Source organism: Terrapene carolina, unplaced genomic scaffold (assembly GCF_002925995.2).
Source record: "Terrapene carolina triunguis isolate 2854851 unplaced genomic scaffold, T_m_triunguis-2.0 Scaffold374, whole genome shotgun sequence".
Lineage (NCBI taxonomy): Eukaryota > Metazoa > Chordata > Testudines > Emydidae > Terrapene > Terrapene triunguis.
Window position 1 is genome coordinate 9,705,450 of NW_020664725.1, and position 20,502 is coordinate 9,725,951.

General features: G+C 42.6%; 1 protein-coding gene across 2 annotated transcripts in view; it reads right to left on the reverse strand.

The window, feature by feature from the left end:
* ATP12A (ATPase H+/K+ transporting non-gastric alpha2 subunit) overlaps positions 1–20,164 on the reverse strand; it is a 32,690-nt gene extending 12,526 nt beyond the window's left edge. The window contains exons 1-9 of one of the 2 annotated variants that reach the window (XM_026657910.1): positions 20,156–20,164; positions 11,149–11,298; positions 7,557–7,616; positions 6,233–6,436; positions 5,081–5,194; positions 3,958–4,092; positions 3,259–3,376; positions 2,211–2,479; positions 386–584 (exon numbers count right to left, since the gene is read on the reverse strand). In XM_026657910.1, coding sequence (XP_026513695.1) covers positions 386–584; positions 2,211–2,479; positions 3,259–3,376; positions 3,958–4,092; positions 5,081–5,194; positions 6,233–6,436; positions 7,557–7,616; positions 11,149–11,298; positions 20,156–20,164 — 1,258 coding nt within the window. Of the gene's footprint in view, positions 1–385; positions 585–2,210; positions 2,480–3,258; positions 3,377–3,957; positions 4,093–5,080; positions 5,195–6,232; positions 6,437–7,556; positions 7,617–11,148; positions 11,299–13,371; positions 13,381–20,155 lie in introns of those variants that run through there. The other variant, XM_026657909.1, reaches the window with a different exon arrangement.
* Between the last annotated feature and the right edge of the window lie 338 nt (positions 20,165–20,502).

A 20,502-nucleotide genomic window follows, 5' to 3' on the forward strand; every position in this document is an offset into this window, starting at 1 on the left:
TCTCCAGAAAACAGCTGTAGGACAGGCTCTCTTCCCCCTCCGCACACAAAGTGCCTCAACCTGATTTTATAAGGACCATCTGCGGGGGTGAGATTGGAGTTCAGGCTCCGCCCAGTCCTTGCCATCTCTACTAAAATGGTCAACAAGGTGTGGGGGGAGACTTCTTGTTACCAGCTGGATTGCTTTTTCTGATATCCAGTGGAGCTTGTCCAGTGGGACCTGTCCTGAGTCCCACCAGCTTGTTTGAAAGCTGTTCACCAAAGAGCCATCAGATGATGTGACTACAAGTCGCCACCATCGGCCTCAGCTAAATTCAGATTGACATCCACCTTGTGGCATGTCTAAGCCACCCGGTTGCCCTTTTCCAGCTCCCATATATATTTACTTGTTTGTTCTTCACTGGTATCAGCCGAGTAGATCTGATCGTCAAACCAAAGATGGGCAACAGTCATCCTGTTCTGTGTGAGGGTCCCTGTCTTGTCAGAGCAGATGATGGAGGTCGAGCCCAGCGTTTCCACAGCTTCTAAGTTCTTTACCAGGCAATTCTTCTTTGCCATTCGCTTGGCTGTCAGAGACAAACTCACCTAGGGGAATGGGAGAATTGCAGCTCCCTGTTAGTGAGGTACCATTACAGTGAGTAATGTAATAAAGCTGTGCACAACGCGACTCCGTGGATTGTAACCTGAGCTTGTTTGAAATTTCAACTAAAACATTTTTTCAAGGAAAAAAACTGAAAAATGCATTTAAAATATAAAAAAAAATTACTGAAGAAAAATGGGTTTTGTTTTCCAAAAAACATAGCCAAAACGTTTTTCTTCGAAAGATTTTTTTTTTTTTTGGTTGAAAATCCAGGAAATGTTCACTGACCTTTTGGGAAAAAAGTTCTGAATTTTTTTTATTAAAAAATGGTATTTTTGAACCAACCATAGTCCTGCTAAAGCAATAGGTCCTGATTCTGAGCTCCAGTATGTTCATGTAAATCTAGAGTAATTTCATTGATGCCAGTGAAGCTACTCCAGATTTATAATGGTGTAACTGAGATCAGAATCTGTGTGCCAGATGCAGTTAGCAAATACTGCATCTGGCACACAGGCTCATGCGTGCTTAGACAAGATGATTATTGCCTGGATGATAGGAGGAGGGCATGACAGCCATTAGGACCGTATTTCAAGTAAAAGGACTGGAATTTGGGAGAAGCTCATAACTGCAAAGCTAATGGTAGTTGACATTACCACTAACTTTGTCATAATATTTCCAAGGTGACCATCACTGTGGTGTCCTGGTACTAATAATTATTATAGTTGTTTGTCACCAAAGATGACTGACAATGGTTTCACATCTTGAGTATGGTTGTGGCTAAGACCACTGATGTGTGAGTGGCAGTTCTTTCCACGTGAAGTGCATAGGTAGCTCGATGCTGAGGAAAGGATTAGGACTATTACTAATGGTACTCATAATACGTTGCACTTCTTTGTACCATCTATCTGAGGCTTTTGCAATGCTTATAACTATTACTGAACTGAATCTTTCATACACACATGAAGTAGAAATACCCCCATTTTACAGATGAGGAAATGGAGGCAAATAGAAGAGAAGTGGCTTGCTCAAGGTCATGTAGCGGGTCAGTAACGGGAACAGAAATGGTACCCAACACTATATTAAAGGGTGTGTGGATGTGTACACGTAGGTACATGGGATTGTTGTGCTGAAGTCTTTGAGATTAAGGTCTCTGCTAATTCTAGAGTTCCCTATCTTGAATTGGGAAATTCTCAGCTCTGAAAAGACCTCTGTAAGGTCTTCTCAGGGCTGCCGTGAGTTCACATGAGGTCACCTGTGAATACTTGATCTTGCAGCAGCTGTTGCATCTGCTATAAGATCACAAAAACTAGAAATGGCCGAACATGGTGATACTGGGATGGGAGTTGAGTTTGGATTTTCCAAAACCTGGGTGGGTCCAAGGCCCCAAAGTTCAGATGGATTTAAGTAAACAGTTCCATCCTTAGCCCATTTCTCAATAAGAGTGCACCCATTTTAATCCTAGCTCTACAAAGGGATTATGAGAATTGGGGATCCCCTGCTGTTAACTGCAGGAACCTAGGACTGGCCCTGTTACTAGACCACCTTGTACTGTGATGCACACACTGACATGAACTCTGATACAAACAGAAGCAAAGCTGTACAATGCATGCTAATGGCCTGTGTAGACTTACAGTAACGGTGGCTAGCAGTCCTTCGGGCACATTGGCCACAATGATGCCAATGAGAAAGATGATGGAGTCCAGAACCTTGTATTTCATGGACACAGCAATGATGAAGAAGAGAACCCCAATAGAAACAGCCACTCCTGCCACAATATGCACAAAGTGCTCGATCTCAATAGCAATGGGTGTCTTCTCATTCCCAACTCCAGATGCCAGTGAGGCAATGCGCCCGATGATAGTGTGATCCCCAGTGTTGATTACCATGCCAGTGGCAGTACCTGGAAGAAAAGGAGAGGTTATCACCACAGTGTGGGATGGGTTCCCTAAAGAGAATTACAATTAGTAAAGAAATATAATATTACTGCATCACCTAGGAGCTCCATTCCTGGACCCAGGCCCCATTGTGCTACAAGTCTCGTGTGCAATATTGCCCTGTTATTAGGGACCTTTCTCAACCTTTTATTTACATCCATCTCAGAAATCTGGGGGGATTATCTACATCAGGGAAGGGAGGGTCTCGCAGTGTATTTTCATCAGTGGTGATCGTTAATTGTACTGCGGTAGCACTCTAAGGCCTCAGTCAACAATCAGGGACCCATTGTACAGAGTGCTAGACAAACATGTAGTAAATAATTTGATATATGTGGCACCAAATACTTTTTTTCCCCCCTCTGAAAATAAGAGCAACTTCCTCAAGCATCTGAAGCACTTATTTATGGGCAGCTCTGACTTTCCATGACCTAGGATAATGATGGGAAAGCCAAAAGCGAGCAGGAGTTGATCAGCTATTGCTTAGATCTAGCGCCAGACCAGACAGCCAAAAATACATGTCAGCTATGGGTCCTAGGTAGAACTTAGGGGCCCAGCCCAGTGCTTTGAGTTTTATTTTTGTTTGCAGGGTGTGTTTCTTTTTTTTGTAATTGCTCATTTGTTTGTCTTTGCCCTAAACCTTTCTGGGGATTCCTAGAAAAAGCACCATCGAGAATTAGTAGCAGGTGTGATGGGGTGCCTATACACAAGCAGGTTCCTCAGCCCCTTCCTTCAGTCTGCAGGTTACCTTCCAGGCAGGTTGTAGAATAGAAAGCAATGTTCTTAGTCTCCAAGGGGTTTTCATGGGTGAAGTCGCAGGAACGGCTTTGTGGTTCTGATTCCCCCGTGAGGGAGGAATTATCCACCTGTCAGTCAACAAAAGACACACTCATGCAGTTGGCAACCCTCGCTTACATACACCTGTATGGAAGGGCTGCAGCAATCGTGGTGGTAGGTGGCAGGGATATAGTAATCAGAAGAGTCTAACTTTGTTCCTGATAGGAGAGTATGACAGGGCAAATGCCTCTATTATCATGGAGATCGAGTCAAACCAGTGTCATGCCTAGTGACTTGGAGGGAAGCATAACTCAGGTAGCTACCTCCAATACTGCAGAGAGGTTTACTGGGTCAGTGCTTCCATCACTGCATTGGGAAATAGCATTGGCAGGAGACTGGCTGTGGTATCATGATGGAGAGGAGATGCACTTGACTCTCCTTGGTGTGGGGAATTGTTATAAGTAATGGGCTTTTCTGTCCCATGTGCACTGGGTGCTACAGTGGACCTTCTGCACAGGCACAGTATAGATGTAAAACCAAGGTTTCTATTGGCTGATGAGCTATCCTCTCTGTACAAATGGTCTCTCCTTTCTTGCAACCTCTCTGAAAAAAGTGGCATAAACGTCACATATCCTTTTTCATCCCCGTACATCCTAAAGCTGGTATTTACCTTACACCCCTGAGAAAAGATCAGACGGATGTCAGCTGGGATCCGATCTCCACCTTTAATCTCCACCATGTCCCCCACCACCAGCTGCTCTGCAGTCACTTCCTTCTTCTCTCCATCTCGGATGACAAGAGCTTGCTATGGGACAAGAGAACAACAAGAGTGTAACCAGTCCCACATCCTGCTTTCACCATGGGTGAAATTCACCCCGTGCAGAGAGCAGATACAAGGCCTGTGTACCACCTACCCCCATTTTTGAGCTCTGCTCAGGGGCTGAATTTCACCCCTACTGGTTCCCCTTTGTTATACATCAGCATAATTCCTTTCTTCCTCATCATCTACTGAATTCCATGTAAGTCACCAATGAAAGATCACCAAGGTCAGCTGATAACACTTAGCACTTGGTATAGCACCTTTCATTCAAAGATCTCAGAGAGATTTACAAGGGAGGCAATACTGTTGCCATTTCACAGATGGGTAAACACAGGCACAGAGGTTGCCACTTGCCCAAGATTATACACCATGAGTAACAGAGCTGGGAATAGGAATGGGAGGTCTCCCTTGCTGTAATCATACTGCTGCCCAGCTCTCTTTGGTGAATTCTTTTTTAATTCAATTTTCAACCTAACAGAGCAGTAACTCCATATTATGCTGCAAGCTCATTGGGCAAGGTGCCTGGTAGCAATACATGTTCATACAATACCACATATGCTTGGCACTCTTGATAATTGTTAACATTAGTCTGGGTTACACCAGTAAAACAAACTAAAGGATCTCATGTTTGAGTAAGAGAGAGGATAAATTGCCCAAGACTGATCTGGACCCTTCTGGTGAAGGATGGAGTTTGGAGAAAAATTAGTTCCCAACTCTGTATTCTAAGACCGGATTCTGCTTCTCATCCATTGAAAGCCCTGGGGGCTGAATTCTATGATGGGAATACCATGAGCAAAGCCACTATTGAGTTAAAAGGGAAACTTAATTCTCCCTTCACTATTAAAGAGGGTGCCCCCTCTAAACACAGGCTGTTTGAGGCCAGTTTTGTGCCATTAATACATTTAAAATCTTCAACCTCCAACTGTTTTGATGCCTTGCTCTTCAGAAACAGAGAGGAAAGTTGGCCACTCACCTGTGGAATCATTTTACTGAAGCTGGCCATGATGTTGGTACTTTTAGCCTCTTGGTAGTAAGCGAAGATACCGGTGAGGATGACAACCAGAGCGAGGACTACTCCCAAGTACAGCTGACCGATAAGAGAAATGATTCCAGTTAGTTTAAAAACAACATTTACTGTTGTTCCTGATACAAATAATAATAACACAATTTGATAAAATAAACTCTTCAGGCAGAGGTGGAACAAGTTTTAACTGGTTAAGAGAGAACTGTGGAATTCTACTGTCTGCTCATGCATGTTAATAAGCAGTACGGACCTCAAATGACAAACTAGGATTTTAAGAGTTTTCATAAGAATCTCATCTAAATGGAGGCCAAGCCAGCTGTTTGGGGGTCAGGGTGGAAGCACGTGATTAGAAGGCTGGAGATGAACTACACACCCTCCAGTTTGGATTTGCACCTAGAAGACTGGGTGCTCATCCAAACTTTTGAATCTTTTGGGTTTAGACATCGGGCTGCAGAGCTCACAGGAATAAGTGCTTTCAGGAGAATTCCAGTAATTCCTGGAAACTATTGGATTGGGAGTAGTAACTGAATAGCCTTATGATACTTTATTATTTCTTCATCCGACAAAGAATAAAATTCTGAAAGCACCGACATGACTTTTGAAAATGGAACTTAGGCTTCTAAATCCTTTAGGTGCTTTTGAAGATTTTACCCCAAAACAGGAGATGCAGAGGCCACCATAAAAATGAACAGACAACCCCCCCACCACCACCACACTTAAGCTGTGTTTGTTTGTTTTGTGTCTTCAAAGCCCCATCTATCATCTCCAAAATAAAGCAAGAACTGCAACCAACCAACCAGAAGCAGACAAAGAGAACATGCTCCAAGCAGAGTTTTTACCCCAAAAGAGGAGAAGAGTCAGACTCCGTAAAGTCCATTAGGGACTTCACTGTTGCACTTGAAAGTGCTTAGATACTATGGTGATGGGTAGCAATACAAAAGCCTAAGATAGATAAAGAGAGAGCAGACAGAGTATACCAATAAATCGGTCATTTATTGGAATGATTCAATACTGAAGTAGGAGGATTGGAGACCCCAGCTCTCTCAAAAGCCCTACCAGACTATAAAGAGGTGATGACCAGATAGCTGGCATAGTACTTACATTGTCAAATGCTGAAGCAACGCCTTGAGCAAGCTGAATCCCGAAGGCAATCCAGCAGAGCAAAGCCCCCACCCATAAGAGGATGGAGAACCCTCCCACCATCTGCTTGAGGAACTTAATGATTTCAGGAGTGGATTTAGGAGGAGTGAGAGCGTTGGGACCATCTCGGGCCAGAATCTCTGCTGCTCTTGCACTAGTGAGACCCTGCAAATGGAAAAAAACATTGTAAACATTGAGTTAGACAATGCAGACTTCATATTCGAAACCTGGAACTTTGCTTTTCTCTCTTTCTTCCCCAACTAGGGGTTTGATTGTCCATAGTCTGTGACCTTATATTTTCAAGGTGCTTTCATACCTAAGTATTGTTAATGCCATGATGTGCATGTGCATCCCCTAGGGGGGTCAATAGGAAGTCAAGTCCATGGACTTCCACTAATCACGGGTTTCTTTAAAGGTAAAGTCATCTGCAGTGAGCTTTCTCACTACAGTTGTGATATAAGATAAATGATGAAAGATTTAGAAAACAAGGCCTAGGAGGAAAGGTAGAAAGAACTCCGCATATTTATTCTAGAGAAGAGAGGTCTGAGGGGGAACATAAGAGCCTTCACATATGTAAAGGGTTTTTATAAAGGAGGTGGTATTTAATTGTTCTCCATGTCCACCAAGGGTAGGACAACAAGTAATTGCCTTAATTTGCAGCAAGGGAGAGTTAGGTTAGATATTAGGAAAAAACATTGTAACGATAATGATAGTTAAGCCCTGGAATGGGTTTACAAAGGAGGTTGTGTAATCCCTGCCACAGGACGTTTATAAGAACAGGTTAGACAAACATTTGTCAAGGTCTAGGTTACTTGTCTCAGCGTGCAGGGATGACCTCTTGAAGTCGCTTTCAGCACAACATTTCTATGATTCTATATTGTTTTACTGAAGCCATCTGTTTAGATTGAGACCTATCCGATTCTGAATACCGGGTCCAAACTCCCTTAGACTCTGGGAAAGTTTAGATCAGGTCCAAACATTGGGGTCCAAGCTTTCCAATAGTGTTGATTTAAAATGCTCAGAAATTTCTTCAAACTTCAGAGATATTCATATCAAAATCCAGATCTGAATCACTCTATCTGGGCTGATCTCTGTTTTCAGTATCTATTGAGAGTTAATACCTCCTGCCTGTAAAATGTTTTGTTTTAATAATGACTGTGGGGCTCCTACAAAGCCAGCCGATATCAATGCTTTTCCACTGAGCTCAGTGGGCTTTGGATCAGGCCACAGATGAACTAAGGATACTTGATTCATACCGTTCCTTGCTCATATCTTACTCACTCACCTTGCTGATGCTGGTAGTGTATTTTTCCTCCAGCGCTTCTTTGCTGAGTTTGTGGTCATCCTGAAGGCCAAAAGAAAGAGAGAAAAGAAGTGAGCAGACTGTCTTAAAATGGGTCTGAAAAATTCAGTATTTCTGGGGTTGAGGAGCACTGAAATTGCCCTGGGTTCTTGGCTACTGGTCCAGCTGCCAGTATATGGTGGTATGCCTCAAGGAGTGGTGGTAAAGGCTTGATCCTTCAAAGGAAAGCAAGACTCACCTCCATAACCACACAACTAATTATACAGGGCTGCATACTTGGAAGATGGAGTTGGAAATTCCCCTTTCATGGCTGCAGGTCATCCATCATCTTAGACACTAAAGCATAATTTCTATTTTGAAATACTTGACAGATCAGAGACTACAGTGATGGGTAGCCATCTACATACAAAAATAGACGCAGTGCAATCTTTTGGCTTAGCATGAGACACTGGGAGTAGAGATGGTCAGGGAATGTTTTTTTCTCAAACCCCCTTCCCCTCCCTGAAACAGTTTTTTATCAAAATTTCAAATTTTTCTGAGCAGCTGTAGCTGAAGAGCTAGGACTTCTGGGTTCTAATCCCAGCTCTGCCATTTACTCATTGTGTGACCTTTTACAAGTCGCATCACCTCTCTGTACCTATCCAAATGTGAAATGGGAGTCACAACAAATATCCACCCCACTTTTGTAAAGTGCTTTGAGTTTGTCAGGTTTTAAAAGCTAGTGGAGTGCAAATTAGCATTGGGAAATGGCGTCCTCATTTTTTCAGCACTTTTGTAACTCCCTCTCCCCCCAGCCTCCTCCACAGAGAAACTCTTTGCAGGGTATGTCTGCATGGCAATCTGAGGTGTGACTGCAGCAGAGCCCTGCAACCTGACAGGACCTGACCCCAAGTGTGGGGCTCAGGTAGTTCAGAAAATAACCCGACCCTGTCGGGCTCAGATCAGCTCTCCTCCTCCTGCCTGTGGGGTTGGCACGCAAGGGCTACGTGCCCCACTCCCACAGGCCACCGCCACTTCGCTGTGCTGTGTTCACCTTGGAGTTGCAGTGCCTCTTGCTCTGCAACATGCGTCCAGTGCAGCAGGGGGCAGAAGTGGGGCATGGAGCTGCCAGCACACGCGGCCACCACTATACCAACCCCATGGGCAGTAAGTGGTGGCAGCGCTGACTCAGGTTTAGGGTCAGGTCGGAAAACGACTCGACCATCTCAGGCTTGGGTCCGGTTGGGTGGACTTGGGTCTGAGAAAGCCTCTGGACGGCACTCCATATAACCCTGCCTAGGGCTCAAATGGCTAGCTTGTGCTCCCGCCGCTTCACTGCTATTGTTACACCAGGCTAGTTCAATCGATGCTAGCTCAGGTGTGTCTGCTACACACAGTTACACCTCCGATTATAGTGTAGACATATCCTGTGTGATGCTGGTTATGATGAATAACTCTGCTTCATTTAGATAAGATAACTAATCTTAAAATCCCCAGATGCTGTAGGCCTCAAAACACTAAGCACTTTAGTCAACATGCTGAATTAAGAAGTGCTACAGTGTCTGTATGTGTGTACTAAAAATCGTCGCCCTTATCTGATAGGAATGGGGTCTGAACAGTAGCAGTAACATGTCTCATGTGCAGTCATGCACTACAGTCTTCTAGCCAGAAGCAGCAGGTTATTGCCATTGGTAGAAAGGGGTGGTTGTAGGGGGAGACTTGACAACTTTTCTCCTTTCCCTGCAATGACATCCCATGGGTATAATGCACTTGATTAAATGTAGGGTGTAGCTACAGAGATCGGAATTGGAATGAAGGAAGGAGGAAGTACAGAGATCAAACAGATACCATTCAGGAAACAGTATGGGAGTTTTAAATGCTCGATGTAAAGGGATGTTCTCAGGGTTGGCAAACAGGCCAGATCATCCATTAACATGACAGCAGTTTGCCCTCAGTTCCCCTCATAACAGCATCATTTAAAAAAAGTAGGAGGAGCTTGCAAACTTTAATTAGGCCTCACAATACCCCCGTGAAGTAGACATATAGCCATTTTACATATGGGGGAACCGAGTCACAGTGAGGTTAACATGGCCAAGGACCCCAATGAGTCAGATGGTACCCCCACAAATCCTTTAACTATACTTTCTTCCTTTTCTGGACTATAAAAGGCAGAACTTACATCAGAGGTGTTAAAATATGACAGTGAGATTATTAATGTTTCCATCTCATCCTGTTGGAAATCTAGTTTATTGGAGTGAAATTGTTGTTTATTTGTACTACAGTAGAACTGAAGCACCTTGGTCATGGATCAGAGGCCCATTGTGCTAGGCATGATAGAAACACAATCCAACAGGAATTTTGTGGACTTCATTTTGGTTTTGGAGAGAGACAGGGGATAAAATTTTCTGAAGTGCACAAGTCCCATTTTCAAAGTGACATAGGCACCAGAGAGCCTAAGTCCTGTTGACCTGTTGGTACCTAATTCACTTTTGAAAATAGAATTTAGGTTCCTAAATCACTTAGGAACTTTTGATAATTTTACTCATAGTATAGTATTCTGAACTCAATCTTAGAAGCCAAGAACTCAAGTTCTCATCTCAGCTCTGACACAATGACTCTCTGTCACTTTGACTGAGTAAATTAACTTATCTGTGCTTCAGTTTCCCCATCAGTAAAATGAAAATAAGAACACTCCTTCACTTCATTGGAGGAGATGGATATTGAGAATTAATTACTTGGTGTTTGTAAAGACCTTTGAAAGATGAAAAGCACCACGCAAGTACTGCTATTAGTAGAATCCTTGGAAACACGTTTGTGGTAACTCAGTGCCCTTTGAAGGTACTGTAATAATGCCTAGCTCTTATCTAATACTTTTCATCAGTAGATTTCAAATCACTTTATAAAGGAAGTCAGTATCCTTATTCCCATTTTACAGGTGGGGAAACTGAGGCAAAGAAAGGGGAAATGACTTGCCCCAAGTCACCCAGCAAGTCATTGGCAGAGCTAGGAATAGAACTCAATTCTCCTGAGTCCTAGCCCAGAGCTCTAGCAACTAATCCACTCTGCAATCATTCAGCCTGAAAAAGTTGCACTTCAATTTGGTACACATTTCTTAGACATATTAAGAGGGATAGCTCAGTGGTTTGCGCATTGGCCTGCTAAACCCAGGGTTGTGAGTTCAATCCTTGAGGGGGCCACTTAGGGATCTGGGGCAAAATTAGTACTTGGTCCTGCTAGTGAAGGCAGGGGGCTGGACTTGATGACCTTTCAAGGTCCCTTCCAGTTCTAGGAGATGGGATGGGATATCTCCATTACCAGCTTCTGAACTGAGAGGTTTGGCTTCTGCCTTTCTATCTTTCTGTCAGTCTGCTCTATGCCAATGGAACCTTACCCAAAGAGGTGATGGTAAAATCCTGCTATAACCACTTCACCTAGGAAAATGCAGACCTGATGAGAAGTGCTGGGAATAAAGGAGATACTGTTCCAACACCAGCTAATTTCTGCAAGAATCGTTCTGTTTATACAGGTCAGTTTGATCCTGCACCATCAATAGGAGCAAAATATGCCCCCCTTCCCCCCGCCAAAGAACACTCACCAAGTCCAGTTCTTTCTTAAGGTCATCTGTCTTCTTGCTTTTTTTCTTGTTGCCTTTCAGGTCTTTGTACTTTTCCTCTTCATCTTCCTTGTCTGTTTTCTCCAGATCCTGTGTGCCATGGATCTCGACCGAGTAAATGTCAGACCTTTTCTAGAATCAGAAATGAGAAGGCAAGTTAGGTCTAACTGGTCTTATTACGCTTCGTGTTGCCATGTGATCATAGGTACTGTAGCTAACAGGAGTGGGAAATACTGTGCCTAGCCAGGACCTCTAAGCTTTCCATGTTTTAGAGGTGGCTGCAGTCTCTTCCTCCTGGGAATTTGATAGTTCCTGGTGCTGTCCTGTACCTGAAATTTCTATAGCATTAACGTACAGTGACAGCCAGATCGTCAGCTAGTGCAAATTGTCATAGATCCATGAACTTCAGTAGAGATAGGGCAATTTAGGTGAGTTTGAGAATCTGGCCCTTAGGGTAAAAATATTGCCCAAGATCCATTGTCCATGCAAATCACTCAAAAATCATGAGTCAGGCCCCCCAAAAGTCATTAGATTGCCTTAAAAATCATGAAATTTTAAAAATAACAAAATGTGGGATTTTTTATTTAATTTCTGCTGTTGGCATATTTAGGATTTGTGATTTCATCTTTAACTTTTTTTTTCCAAATAAAAGCTAAGATTTCATATTCACCTGACTCCAGGAGCTTGTCCTTTAAGAAAAAACACCTCATATTGTCACACTCATGATAAAATCATGACATTTAGCAGCACTGTCTAATTGGCCTCTCAGTCATATAGTGATACCCTGAGGCAAAAACTGCACTGACTAGTCAGAGTGATCCTCTTGTTCACAGAATACTGGGAGAACTCTGCTTCCTTGTGCACAGAGCACAGAACAGATCAGGAGCTGGTGAACTGTTAGCCCAGTTTTTGCCAGTTTTCTGCAGGGTATATACAGCAGTTGAATAGCAACCCCCGGCACAGAGAAGCTGCCAAACCTATTTAACTGCATTAGATTTATTGATAAGCTGTTTTCTTCTGCTGCCTCCTCACTACAAGCTAATAGCCCAGACTTAAGGGCAGGCTTCCTGCGTTGTTAATTCACCAGTTTCTATAATCATAATTCCAGATCATAATTATTCTGTAAACTGCCTGCCATACTTTGGAAGAGCTATCGGCTGACCCCATTCTCACTGGATTCCTTAGGGATTAATCTTTTGAGTTTCAGACTGAATCATACTTATTGGCTGAACTTCAGGTAGTGGCTTGTTCTACTTGGCTATGTTTGCATACAATGTGTATCTAATACATATATGTAAACTTCTGCAGAACGCTTTTCCATGTTTGGACTTCCACACTGACAAAAGCAGATTTGTTTAAAACTGAACATTTTAATTAAAAAAAATACAAAGGCAAACAGCTAAAATAATGGGTGTGTATATCATCTGATAAGCACATGAGAAAATATTAATTCCTATGTTTCTGAACTAAAAACTACCAAAAAGAGCCACATTTCAACCCCTAGGTGCACTTGAGTTTGAGGAATGCTGCAATTTTGACTATTTTTTTTTTGAGGTGCATGGGGGGGCAGGGCAAGATACAGAAGCTGGGGTTATCTATTGGAGTTATCTTTTTCACTCTCATCTTTCTCCACCTTCCTTTCCCCATCCCACCAAAAATCTGCTCAGCTTTTCAAGTCTCCATGAAGAGAGGAAACTAGTAAACAACTCTATGGACTATAGTAACTTTAGCAGACATAAGAGAGAAGATTCATGGAGATAAGTAAAAGCTAATGAATTGTTCTGTCCTCCTATGCAAGATCTCCTTTTAGTTCCTAGAAAGGTTTGGGGGTTCCTCCTTTTAACCCTGAATTCTCAGACCTTCTCATATTGGCTTGATCTTTCATCCATTTGCAAAGGAGACATTCTCAACAGTATTTCCCCTTCCTATTTGATCTTTCTGCTCTTCTGGGTTTAAAACACTTAGCATTAGAACTGCTTGCAAAGACAGAGTGAAAGACAGAAATCTCTTTGGATCTCCCATCATTATGAAACACAATAACCTGCATTTCTGACCCCTTTTTCTCCTGCCTTAGCAGGCATGTATACAGAAAAGCATTTCAAACATACATACATTTTTAATTTCTCAAATAAATTCTATTTCTTAGAGCTTAGCAGAAGAAACCAGATGTTTAAATAGCAGCTGTTTCAGTGAACGCTCACTCACCTTTCCCATTTTTGTGAGTTTATTCCTTCCCTGCTCTAGTGGAGCAAAGGATCTCTCAGGCAGGAAGATATATACTGAGGTAAGGTGCTTGGATGAAAAGGAAAAGTGGTATGATGAACACAAGATGCAAGTAGCTCAGAATCGTTGTGACTGTCAGAGTGCAAGAGCTCGCAGGGTTTGTAGCCTCTTCCCAACTGGAAAGCCAATGTTAGCTGGAATCCTCCCCGCACTTAGGCATCCTTCAGGCAGGACAGGTTTGCCTTCCAAAGCCTGTGGGGAGAGAGTGCTCTTTATGTCCCTTTATAAATAAGCACTTGCTCTGCCACTCCTCCCCTCCTCTTTCAGGTCCAGCCCATCTTCTGCTTCACCTGCAGTAGGGTGGAAAAATACCACAGTAATGGGCATGTGGGTTTCAGGTCAAATAGCTTCTAATTATTCCTTTGCAATGTTTGCTTCCAACTGAGGAACAGGTACATTATTCACCTTGTTAAAAGCAATGAGTTTCCTTCAGAGATTCGCCAGCATTGACCTCCTGCAAATGATTTCCCAGTGTCTTCAAAACATGTGGTGGGGCAGAAAGGGTGTGGGCAACATTTGTCATTTACACTCCTTTAAGTGATCTGACGTGTATCTGCACGGGGTCTCTAAAAATAACATCACTATGCCATTCAGGTACCAACAGGATAGGTGCTATATATTCAGTCAATAACTTTGGATTGTAATATCATAAGGGGCAGAGTGCTCCTTTAAAAGTTTATACTTTGACTTTTCTATTCTTGGTGTAGCTGGGGTTTGTTTGCTCTGATTTTTAACCCGAGGTTGTAAAAAAGAAAAAAGAGAGGCAGCTGCTGCCCAGGGCTTTCTAAGCAAGTGCAGTTATCAGAACAGGGTAATTTTTTAAGTGTTTATCTTGCATCAGTCACAAGCTCTCCAAGTGAAATACCATATGCTCTGAGAGAGAAGATTTATGAAACTTTTTATACCTGTATTCTGCACGCAGGTATGTATGCACGCTATGCACCCACATCTGGAAATTCTAACAAGCAGTGTCCGTTGGTCTGCACATGCTCAGTAGGTCTCCTCGTGCTCCTGACCGAGGGCATAAGAGGCAGTGCGGGCTGATGTCTCTTCAGTTCCTTCATACCACTGCTGACCAGAGTCGGAATCCTATGTCCACAGATTTCTGCAGTTTTTCTGATAGAACCTGCAAATTGATTTGTAAATAGTTTTATACTTCATATCTTTTATATTAGGATAGCTAGCGTTTTATAGTATAGTTAATATAGCTCGTTTTCCCCCGTACTGGGGACTCCCTGCCCATGGTCTGGGACTATGCCCGGACTCCCAGTGTTCAAGAATTGTATCTCCTGCCCTTGCACCTTCTCTGAGAGTGAGGATCACCAACACTGCCTCTATTGCTTGGGTGAGATGCATATCTCTGCAAAGTGCAGTATTTGTTGCTCTTGAGCTTCATCTAAGGAAACATCTTATGGAGAAAGCTATATGGCCCCACACTGATCCGGGCCAGGGAGATCCCCTGTATATTGGCCCCAACAGATGAGCAGCACCCCGAGCCCCCTGAAGTATGAGCTTAGAAGCGGAGTCTGCAGCTCCTAAGCCCAAGGACTCTTCCTCCAGGGCTTCCTATGAGAGTAGGTGCACACTCACGGTTGCAAGGACAGATCCCCATCCAGGACCATCCACAAAAGTCGCAATCCCTCCCCGAGCCTGTCGAGTGCAGTTGAGCCTTCATGCGTCGATCCTAAGGGACCAGCACCACTGAAAACCTCCAGGCTGGAGGGCAAAGAACACAAGAAGAAAGATCTGCCAGTTCCATCAGTGATGCTAGCTCCAAAACACAAGGACCATCACTCACCAGTTCCATATAGCAGTGCAGGTCCAGACTCATCGTCGGTACCAGCTTGCTTGTCCAAGGACCATACTACTTCCTGAGATGTGCTGGAACCATTGGTCCCAACCGCAAAACTCCCTAGACACCAGGACATATGGAGTCTCCCATCATCTCCGGCCCAGCCCTCCTGAGGAACATTATTACCCCCGAGGATGATACTACTTCAGCGTCTCAGAAATTGCCTCATCTCCAAGCATCAGGAAGGAGTGCCCCAGAAACTGCACCACTATCCAAGCTGCATACCTTCCAGATGCTCAGATCTCTTTTAACAGACAACCTCAGCAGGCACTTTTCTGTGGACCATGAGTGGGAGATTCACGACTCTGTCCTGGAGAAATATTCACTAAGTGAAGTACACCTCAATGGGATCTCTTTGTGTCCCAAATGAACAGAAAACTTTCTCTGTACTGCTCCAGAGGAGCTATGCGCCACAGCTCCCAGGGTGACACTGTCCTGCTGTCATGGATGAATTATCTCAGGTACGCCTTCCTTCCCATTCCCGAACTACCACAGGTTCTGAGAAAGATCCGTCACAACTGTCCATGAAAGTTGCATTCTTAGTTGATATCACGTTGGCCAGGAGGATTAGTGAGTTGGGAGCCCTCAAGGCAGACCCTCTTTACATGGTTTTTCACAGGGAAAAGGTATCCATTTGCCTCCATTCTAAGTTCCTCCCCAAGGTTATTTCAACTAAAGTATCTCCTTGCCTGTTCTCCTTCCAAAACCCCACACTTTTGCTAAAGAGAGAAGACTTCATTCCCTCAATTGTGCCCTGCAAAGCACCCAACCTATCAGAAAATCACCAAGACTTTTTCTCGCCATAGCAAGGTCAAGCAGTATCCTTTCAGAGAATCTCTCCGTGGATTTCTGGGTGCATCATCGAATGCTACAGGTTAATAGACATACCTCGTCCTGACAGAGTCAGGGCACACTTTACAAGGGCACAAGCCGCCTCTACAGCATCCCTGCAGGACATTCCAATACTAGACATATGCGGAGCAGCCACCTGGAGCTCCAGCCACATGTTTGCTAGGCTTACACACTAGTTCAGGCCTCTGCTATGGATGCAATATTGGGAACTGCAGTACTGAAAACATCTTTGCTGCCGGCTTCCTCATACCACCCTCCAGTCTGAGCAGTGCTTGACAACGACCCATATGTGGAATACACATAGGGACGAGCACTCAAAGAAGAAATGGAGTTTACTTACCTGTAACTGGAAGTCCTTTGAGATATGAGGTCCCCATCTGTATTTTACTACCCGCTCTCCATCCCCTCTGCTTCGGATCCTATTGGATTCATGGTAAGAAGAGGAACTGGAGAGGCGTCAGCCCGCACTGCCTTTTATGCCCTAGTTCGGAAGCACAAGGAGATATACTGTGCATCTGCAGGCCAACAGACACTGCTTGTTAGAATTTCTGGACTCAAGAGCATGGTGCACATGCATAACCATGTGTGGAATACAGACGAGGACCACGCATCTCGAAGAACTTCCAGGTACAGGTAAATAAATTCCATTTCCCATCATTCCAAAGCAATGGTAACTTCTGTCTTTGCTGATGTTTGGTGGAGGAAATGGAAATCAGGATAAAAGATATAAAATGCTTACGTGACTTCTCACCAGGCCAGAATACGAGAAATGACTCATTCTCCCCCCTCCCCCCCCCGTTCTAGATTTTTTTTTAAAGTATCAAATCAAATATGGGGAAGATTCCTTTTTACTATATTTTTTAGAAAAAATACATTCCTTTCTAACTGGACTAAACTGGTCTTGCAGTAAGGCTGAGTATTTCAATAATGGGCCATTTAAATGGCATAACTCAGGAAACTACTGAATTGCACTGTTCTGTATGTTGCTAAGATACATAATCGCTAGCATGAGTTTTGAATTCTGATAGGCGATTAAAGTTGCTAATCTAAATCACTGACACTGACCCTTTAAAAATATATAGGCTGTAGTCCTATTGAAATCAACAGTGAATCACTTCTTGATTTCTACAGAAGCAGGATCAAATCCGTACTGTAATTAACCAGGAGCAAATTCCAAATAAAATGGGGGTCGAGTCTCTTTAATATGATGACTAATATTCTGAAACTGAAGCAGATTCCTTTTCCAGCTTCCTAATTCCTGGTTCATGTTTCCTAATTCCCTGTCCTCAGCATGATTCAACTGGCCCTTGGATCATGTGGTCAATGGCACAAGATAAATATACAGACAGATAAATGGAAAGGCTTTTATTCTAATTTTATTTAGGGCCCACTTCTGCTGTTGATTTAAGTGAGAAAGGATTGGGCCCTTAATGGGAACAGCTACAATATAAACTCTTTCGTATGTAAATAAGTAACTGGGATTTCACAATATATGTCATTCACAAAAGTAATGCTCTGTTCAACATCTCCAGTGAGTCCAGACCTGTAAATTAGTACACTGCAATGAAATTAACCTATACGTTGCTAAAATACACACCAGGGACTAGAGAACTAGAAGCCTGGGGGACACAAACAGAACCAAATAGACCTAAAAACAGAGAATTGGGACTGGGGATGAGGGGGAAATGTACTTGCAAATTGAGAAATGGAAGCCAGGGATCTGATTGAGTTGGGAACTAGGGGATGCAAGGGCAAATATATCTAATTTGAAAATGATATGATGAAAACTGTGCAGACGGGCCTACAAAATAGAAACTGTGAGCCAGGAAGAACAATGAACAGGGGACTCAGAGTTGTAATCCAGGAACAAGTAAGAACTGGTAGATGGAAATCAGGATTCGGTGTCCTTGCGTATTGTGACATCCACAGATTTGCAAAGATAAAGGCCAGACTATGATTTTTAGTAATTATCCATGGTTTGGAATTTTATCAGTGCCACCCTAGCAGGTTTTGCAGGCAAAGAATAGGAGATGGAAGAAATGTGTTCTATAAATTGTGACCATTCTGCCTGAGGATCAGTGTTAAAATTGCAGATTAGCCACAATATACAGCAGCAGAGCACCCAAAACGTTTAAACTGAGTTTACCCATGGTTTTTGTACTAGCTTAACTCTTTTGTTTGGGGCTGTGGTTTTATTATTGAAATAGTTACACTGAGACACCCCCTAGTGTAGTTGCAACTATAGTGGCTTAAAGGTGACTTAGACCCATATATTTTGTTCCCTTCAATTTATAGGAATAAACTCTATTGGTATAGCTACATTATAGGGTTGTAACCTTGTAACTATTGAGATTTCCAAGCAGTACAAAAACTGTGTATAGACCAGCTTTTAGTGAAGCGGGAAACATATTCTGCCAGACCATCTGCACTGTCAAATACGATTAGAATTTTATTCCAGTTCAAGAGAAGGAATCCACATAATCTTTAGAATCACAAAGGAAACAATGCTACTTTTATAGAACTTATAAGAATCCATATTTAATTCCCCAGACTACGATGAGACTGAGATGAGATAATGTAGAAAGAGGTTAGGGTTGAGACTGTTGCTTTAGAGATGCCAACCAAACGTTCACCCTCCTGTTACACATAGCGGTATTTGAGTGATCTCTGTGCTGTTTGGGCAATATCTCTCTTGTAGAAATAGTGGTGGTGATTTTCAAAAAAATTATGTCAGAGACTAGTTATAGGGATTCTGTCTTTTCATTACATGTGTATACCGCACCTAGCACAATGGGGGTTTAATCCCTGATTGTGGCCTTGTTGTGTTATTGCAATACAAATAAATAATACCTCCATATCTTCATTATGAATAATATTTATTGCACATTTTAACTATTTTTAAGATCACAAACTAACCCCAATGACCACTAATATATTTGTCATTCATGAAATATTTGGAGTAGTCTTCAGCCTTTGGGTTGCTTGCAAAATGTTCATTATTTGTGGTGAGTGATTGGTTTCCTAAAGCATATAGTATTGTTTCCAGTCTCTGGATAGCTATTTAATGGTAGGATGGTGTGTAGTATAGTGAATTATTCATTTCCTGGCATGAATATGAATATGAATGAGCCCTTCATGTTTTAAAATCAGTGAATCTTTTGGAATTCTTGAACCTTTTCACAAATACCCCATGGTTACTCAAGAACTAACAAATAATCAGTGATACAAATCTTCCTTCCCCATCAGCTGCCACAAATGATAGAGAATCAAACTCCGAAATGTTTGAGTTTATTTTTTTTTAAATGTGTACACAAAATTAGAGGGATGCTGTCAGTAAATGTAGGCTGATTATTTAACCAAACTTAATATTGTTGTGTTCTGGAGGAGAATTAATCTAATTCATCTATGTAGCTCCCATCACCGTGGAATGTAAAAAAGGGAATTAATGGATGTTTCCTCTAGATTCTAAACATCTGTCTAGGAAAATAATAATCCAGCCTTTCTAATTATCACATTTTGTTTTGTTTTTCTCCTGTATTGAAATGTGTGGGCCAAATTCTTACCTCAGCTATGCCCTCGTGCAATTCCTCTTAAAACCAGTTGACACCCTTGTTTTGTTGTTATGTATTTATATTGTGGTAACACCTAGAAGACCCATTGTGCATGGAGCTGTACACAGGAGTAAAACAAAGAGAGTCCCTGCCCCAGAGAGCTCATGATCTAGCATTATGACACAGTTCAATAGGTGGATTAGGTTATAACACATTAGGTTAGCAGTGATAGAAGGGACATTCAGTGGTCTTGGAGGTGGAGGAGAGATGGGAGATATTGGTGAAAGTGTTTGTGGTTCAGACCTAGGATCTAATGGATTTGATGGTTGTCTGCAACGACAACCCAGCTCTGCACTCTGTCCCTAATCTGCAAAGCATGTAAGCACGTGCTTAGCTTTAGGCATGAGTATATGTTCCATTGATTTGAATGGGACCTAAAAAGATGCTTAACTTTCAACATATGCTTAAGTGTTGTGCTGAATAGGGATGGCCTTAAGCACATTAAACATTCAGTTTGTAAGCACCTGGAGGATAATAGGGTTATAAGGAATAGCCAGCATTGATTTGTCAAGAACAAATCATGTCAAACCAACCTACTTTCTCCTTTGACATGGTTACTGGCCTAGTCGATGTGGGGGAAGTAGTAGAGGTGATATATCTTGATTTTAGTAGGGCTTTTCACACAGTCGCACATGACGTTCTTATAAGCAAACTAGGGAAATGCTGTCTAGGAGAAATTACTATAAAGTGGGTGCAGAACTGGTTGAAAGACTGTACTCAAAGAGTAGTTATCAATGG